The sequence below is a fragment of the Labrus bergylta genome, chromosome 4, assembly GCF_963930695.1.
Source record: "Labrus bergylta chromosome 4, fLabBer1.1, whole genome shotgun sequence".
Classification (NCBI taxonomy): domain Eukaryota; kingdom Metazoa; phylum Chordata; class Actinopteri; order Labriformes; family Labridae; genus Labrus; species Labrus bergylta.
In genome coordinates, this window is record NC_089198.1 from 5,999,717 (window position 1) to 6,005,666 (window position 5,950).

General features: G+C 42.1%; 1 protein-coding gene across 2 annotated transcripts in view; it reads right to left on the reverse strand.

Moving 5' to 3' along the window:
• Window positions 1–5,719, reverse strand: part of LOC136179111 (NLR family CARD domain-containing protein 3-like) — a 27,475-nt gene extending 21,756 nt beyond the window's left edge. The window contains exons 1-3 of one of the 2 annotated variants that reach the window (XM_065954456.1): window positions 5,249–5,719; window positions 1,543–1,739; window positions 1–1,263 (exon numbers count right to left, since the gene is read on the reverse strand). The exon at window positions 1–1,263 is cut by the window's left edge and continues 1,018 nt beyond it. In XM_065954456.1, the coding sequence (XP_065810528.1) occupies window positions 1–1,263; window positions 1,543–1,739; window positions 5,249–5,658 (1,870 nt within the window). In that variant the 5' untranslated portion in view covers window positions 5,659–5,719. The remainder of the gene's footprint in view (window positions 1,264–1,542; window positions 1,740–5,248) is intronic. The other variant, XM_065954455.1, reaches the window with a different exon arrangement.
• Window positions 5,720–5,950: the final 231 nt, after the last annotated feature.

Here is a 5,950-nt window from a genome sequence, read left to right on the forward strand (position 1 = left end):
TTCTGCTGGACAGATCTTCATCATCACTGAACCTTCTCCTGAAGTACTCCTCCTTCTGGGCGTCAGTGAAGCCTCGTACTTCTGTTACCCTGTCAACACATGAAGGAGGGATCTGATTGGCTGCTGCAGGTCGAGAAGTTATCCAGATGAGAGCTGAGGGGAGCAGATTCCCCTTGATGAGGTTTGTCAACAGTGTGTTTAACGGTGATTTCTTTGTGACATCAGACACAACCTCCATGTTTGTGAAGTCCAACGACGGTCTGCTTTCATCCAGGCCGTCAAAGATGAACAACAGTTTACAGACAGCGAGCGTCTCTGCTGTGACCTTCTGTAATGTTGGATGGAAAACACGGAGCAGCTCAAGAAGACTGTACCTCTTATCTCTGATCAAGTTCAGCTCCCTGAATGAAAGCAGGATCACCAGACTGAGGTCTTGGTTCTCTGAGCCGTCTGCCCAGTCCAGAGTGAACTTCTGCACTGAGAAGGTTTTTCCAACACCAGCGACGCCGTTTGTCAGAACCAATCTGATGGGTTTCTGTTGGTCGGGTTGAGCTTCTGTCTTTTGGTTCTGTTGGTCGGGTTGAGCTTCTGTCTTTAGGTTCTGTTGGTCGGGTTGAGCTTCTGTCTTTTGGTTCTGTTGGTCGGGTTGAGCTTCTGTCTTTAGGTTCTGTTGGTTGGGTTGAGCTTCTGTCTTTTGGTTCTGTTGGTCGGGTTGAGCTTCTGTCTTTTGGTTCTGTTGGTCGGGTTGAGCTTCTGTCTTTAGGTTCTGTTGGTTGGGTTGAGCTTCTGTCTTTAGGTTCTGTTGGTCGTGTTGAGCTCTTGTCTTTAGGTTCTGTTGGTCGGGTTGAGCTCTTGTCTTTTTTTTCTTTTGGTCGGGTTGAGCTCTTGTCTTTTGGTTCTGTTGGTCGGGTTGAGCTCTTGTCTTTAGGTTCTGTTGGTCGGGTTGAGCTTCTGTCTTTTGGTTCTGTTGGTCGGGTTGAGCTTCTGTCTTTTGGTTCTGTTGGTCGGGTAAGGCTTTAAAGATGTCCTGACACTTGATTGGAGTCTCCTGGAGGGTCTTCTTTTTAGAGTCTGTCTCAAGCTGTCTCACCTCATGTTGGGTGTTCACCTCTTCACTCTGTCCCTCTGTGATGTAGAGCTCAGTGTAGATCCTGTTGAGGAGGGTTCTACTTCCTGTTTCATCACTTCCTTCAGTCACATGTTCACATCTCTTCCTCAGACTGATCTTAAGTTCATCTGTAACCTCCTGCAGACCTCTATCTGCTGAAAGAGAAGAAACATATCCTGAGACTGGAGTTATAAAATGATCAAATCAACAATTTTCATTATTACACATTAAGCAAACTGCATGACACAAAAACATCCCTGTAATAAATGTGTGCTGCTACAAGAGAAATAAAATATACTGAATATAAACTGACAGCAAGAATCAGATAAAATGTAAATGTTTCATTTAACTATATATCAATGAAAATACTAACTGCTTTGTCTTGTTTTTAGACACAATGACTTCAGTCTTACTTATTACAGTGCTGGACTTACTGGATCTCTGCAGTCCTCGTTCTCCACACTGGGGACAGGAGGACTCTCCTGATGAAGTAGACTGGTCCCAGTATGAGGTGAGACACTGTCTACAGAACCAGTGTCCACATCTGGTAGAAACTGGATCTCTTAGGACACACTGACACAAAGCACAGCTGGACAGCTGCTCCTCCACAGAAACAGACCCCTTTGTTATTCTGTGGAGATAAGGGAAATCATAAAGCCGTGAAAACTGACACTGACATTTAGAAACCAGTGGTGGACTAAATCAAATAAAGACACAAAAAGCAGTGTTTTAAAAAGGTGTGCCATGTCCTCCACAGTGAGCATGTGCAGAAGTCTGTCTGTGTAACCATAGAGTCTACCATCTGAGTCCAATAACTGACCTACAAGTGTGATGTTATTTTCAACCAGTTTTCAAAAAACAGGGATTCATTTTTGTAGAGAATGTCCTTATTGTTCCAGATGTAATATCTGTGTGGAGAGAAGTTATGTTTCAAGATGAGAGACCAAGTCAAGAGTATCTGTTTATGGAAGTTGGATAGTTGGATCTGGATTTTACTGATATTATAGTTGCACAGTAATAAAATTCCAGGCCACCAACTTTAGAAAAAACATAATTAGGAATCATATTCCATAGAGATGTTGGGTTATTTAAAAATGTCTCAGCCTGTTCACTTTGAATGTTAAGAGCTGTGAAGTCTAAAAAGTTCAAGCCCCCACATTGACTCGTGTTTATTGTCATGTTCTTTTTAACATAATGTATTTTGTTTTTCCACAGAAAGTTAAATAACATATAATCAAATCTTTTGATTACATTTTAGTCAACATCCAAAGATAGAGCCGGATTAGTGAGTCTGGAAATGTCCTCAGATTTTGAGAGAAAGGTCCTTCGTCTCAGAGATAAATCTCTTTGTAAACAAGAGTTTTATCAACGATGGGATTCAAATTTAAGGTGCACCTTATACTTTGCTCCGTGGTGATAACTACTCTCAGGTATGTGACCTGGTGATTCACTGGATTATTACAAATATGGGGAACATTACAATCTTTAACAGCCATAAATTCAAAGTGTTTAATATTTAGGTTGAGACCTGAGACCTTTGAAAAGTTATTAATCAGCTTTATAGAGAGCTGCACACTGAGCATGTGCAGGAGCTGTGTCATGACCTGCACACTGAGCATGTGCAGGAGCTGTGTCATGACCTGCACACTGAGCATGTGCAGGAGCTGTGTCATGACCTGCACACTGAGCATGTGCAGGAGCTGTGTCATGACCTGCACACTGAGCATGTGCAGGAGCTGTGTCATGACCTGCACACTGAGCATGTGCAGGAGCTGTGTCATGACCTGCACACTGAGCATGTGCAGGAGCTGTGTCACGACCTGCACACTGAGCATGTGCAGGAGCTGTGTCATGAGTTAAATAAATAAGTACCGTGAAATCTGAAATATAAGTTGCACTGGTATAAGACGCGCTGTGTTTTTGAAGGTCTCTCAGAGAGAAAATCAAGTTTACACTGTCTTCCTGCGTGACAGTTTTTATTGTGTTCAGCGAAGTCCAAAACCTGCAGTTACTGTTCAGCTCTGTCACCCTTTTAGTCTGTTTTCTCTTTGTGGAGTCTGCTCTCCAACCAGCTACAGTACGGTAGTCGAGCTCTCAGCCTGCAGGGAAAGTTGTGAAGCAGAGACTCCTAGCTTGCGAGCTCTCTGCCCGACTCTGCTTGTTTCTCTTTAACTTTAATAAAGGACTCTTTCAATCAAAAGAGCGTTCAACAAGGTTTATTTATGGAACAATATCCTACAGTTTTCTGTAAATTCATTATTTTGACCTCTTGAGGGAAAAGTTTTGAAAACGTAGCGCAGCCAGACTGGTCTGTGTCGCTGTCTTTCCCAGAACAGCGTGCAATCAGCTCTTAATACACTGAGGGCCTGATTTACTAAAGTCCCAAGTAAAGAGTACTAAACTGTGTGTTCACTCCAAAAATTTGCACGTTTGGTGAGTGTGTGTGTGCAAACCTTGTGGAGGCGGTACTATTTAAGTTGGGTTTTTGTGTGTTCTACTGGTTTACGTCATGGAGAGTTTGGACGGAAAGCAGGACGACGGCAAGCGCAAAATAGGTCTCAGTGGAAGAGGCAAATGAACGTACAGTATTTTTGAGTTATAGCAGATAAAACTGAATATTACAAAAAGAAAATTTGGCTCATAAGAAAACCTCTGCATTAAACAGGGCCTCTGTTTTCTTCATCTTTTGAAGATGAATTGTCATACATTGTGCAGGAGGTGTGAGCTGTGTCCTCTGTGGCGCTCAGGCGCGACACTCGGCACATTGTTGAGCACCAGACAGCTGGCCAGCGCTGTGTCTGATCGGACATAAACGCTCTTCCTAAGAGTTATCTAAGACGGGGGTACAAGCAGTGGTGAGGTCCCCCCAGTCAAGCGTAGCAGCAGCGGGCTTTAGAGGGAGGAGACGAGCGCACTATGGAGAGGAGCGCACCAGAGGGCACGAGCTGGGGGAGAGACGCACAACCTGAGAAAAAGGAAATCCCAAGTTTAAAATAAAATGTTGGTGAGAAGAGGGAAATATGAAGAAATAAACGTCAGTGTTGAAATTCTTTAGAATGCAGAGGCTGTGAATGTTCAGTTTTCTTTAAATAGGCAACAATATAGTTTAATCATGGTGTTTCCTGCTGTCATTCCAAACTTATTAACATGTGTGGGGAATAACGTGATCTGTATGTCTTCTTTTGTTGTGCCTATGTCTCCTCCTAACTTCAATAACAGCAGTCTGTTGTGTGTAACACTGGTCTCCTGGGTTAGCACCTTCTTTTCAAAGGTGTTAAATTCAGACACCGTCACAATCACCTCAGTTTTTGTCTGCTTGGTAAATCACAATGCGTGTACTAACTTAACTTGTTTTTATTTTCTCCTTTCTAGGACAGAAACGCCCCATATTGAATATTCATTAAGTCAAACGTACTAAATGGTCAACGCGTGTTGTTTTGTTCATATGAAAGATTCAGTCCTCACAGCACGCCGTTAGTAGATCAGTTAACACATTTCTTGCGGGTGGTATCAAGTTTGCACACGTTTTAAGACACACAAACCTTTAGTAAATCAGGCCCAATGAATGGGGATGGTTTTTTAATCGCGTCCGGCTGCACCCAGTGATGGTGACTTCTGCACCCGCGGTCATGATGGTTCATGTGTCAACATTTTATACTGGTATATTAGTAAGACCCAGCCAACTTTTAAGATGAAATAAAAACAGGTATTAAAAGTGCATCTTACACCGGATTTTACGGTACTTCAGTAAAAAAAAAAAGATCTCATTGTGTAGTCATGTTAGAAAACATTAAAAAAGACAAACAAAGAGTGGACACAACAGAAAACATGATTCAAAGAAAACGATCACAGCAGATCTCACTAAACTTCAGGATCAGTTTAAAAGACTACTTCCTGCAGAATCACAGAGAAGACGACTAGATACACAACCAAAGAGTCAATACTGAAATCATATTATCTTATCTATAAACATATAATACATATATATAATCATTAGTATGTTGTTATGAGTTCAGTGACTTTCTCTGTATGATCACTGTGTGCAGGTTGATGATTAAAAACAAGAAAATCAACACATTATGGAGTTCAGGACTCTTTCTTTTAGTTTAACAGTTTGGTGATTAAAAAAAGTTCTCTTACTGTGGATCTGAGGGTCCTGGTTCATTACTGAAGTTTAGAGGAAGAGCTTTAGACAAGTCACTCTTCATAGAGAGACAGCTGGACAGAGGAGACTCTGCTCTCTCCTCCTCTTTGTCTCCTCCATCACTCATCTTGTGATCTCCAGATTGATCAGAGGACAATAAAAGACGTTCATGCAGGTAAAACAACCTGAGGACAAAATAACAAACAGGTGAGATACAAGCAGGAAAAATGTGAAAGACGGAGATGGTCAAGTGTCCACATCTCATTACCTGATGTGATCCTTCATTTGATTTTCTCTTCCTTCCTGTCTGCCTAAGTACCTGATGCAGCACCTCAGTGCAGTTTGTTTTGATCCTAACATGATTTGTCCGTCTGATCTGCCCTGAATAATGCCAATAACAAGACATTGAGTCTTAAACTTTAAACATTAAACTAACATGTTAGTATTTAACAGCAACCATGACCTTTAGGACATTTGTACAACTAGAAGTGTATAAAACAGGGTTGGAAATCAGCACTCGTCACATACGGGTGTCTTTTTGCAGTGGCGGCTGAATTTGCTCAACCTACCGACCACAGTGGCAGAGCGAGGGTCACAATGGTGCTCTATATGCTGGAATGGCTTTGCTTGGTGTAACATGATTAACAGAGCACAGACTAGCATCTCTTCAGCGGGTCAACCAGCTTCAGGTGTGTTTA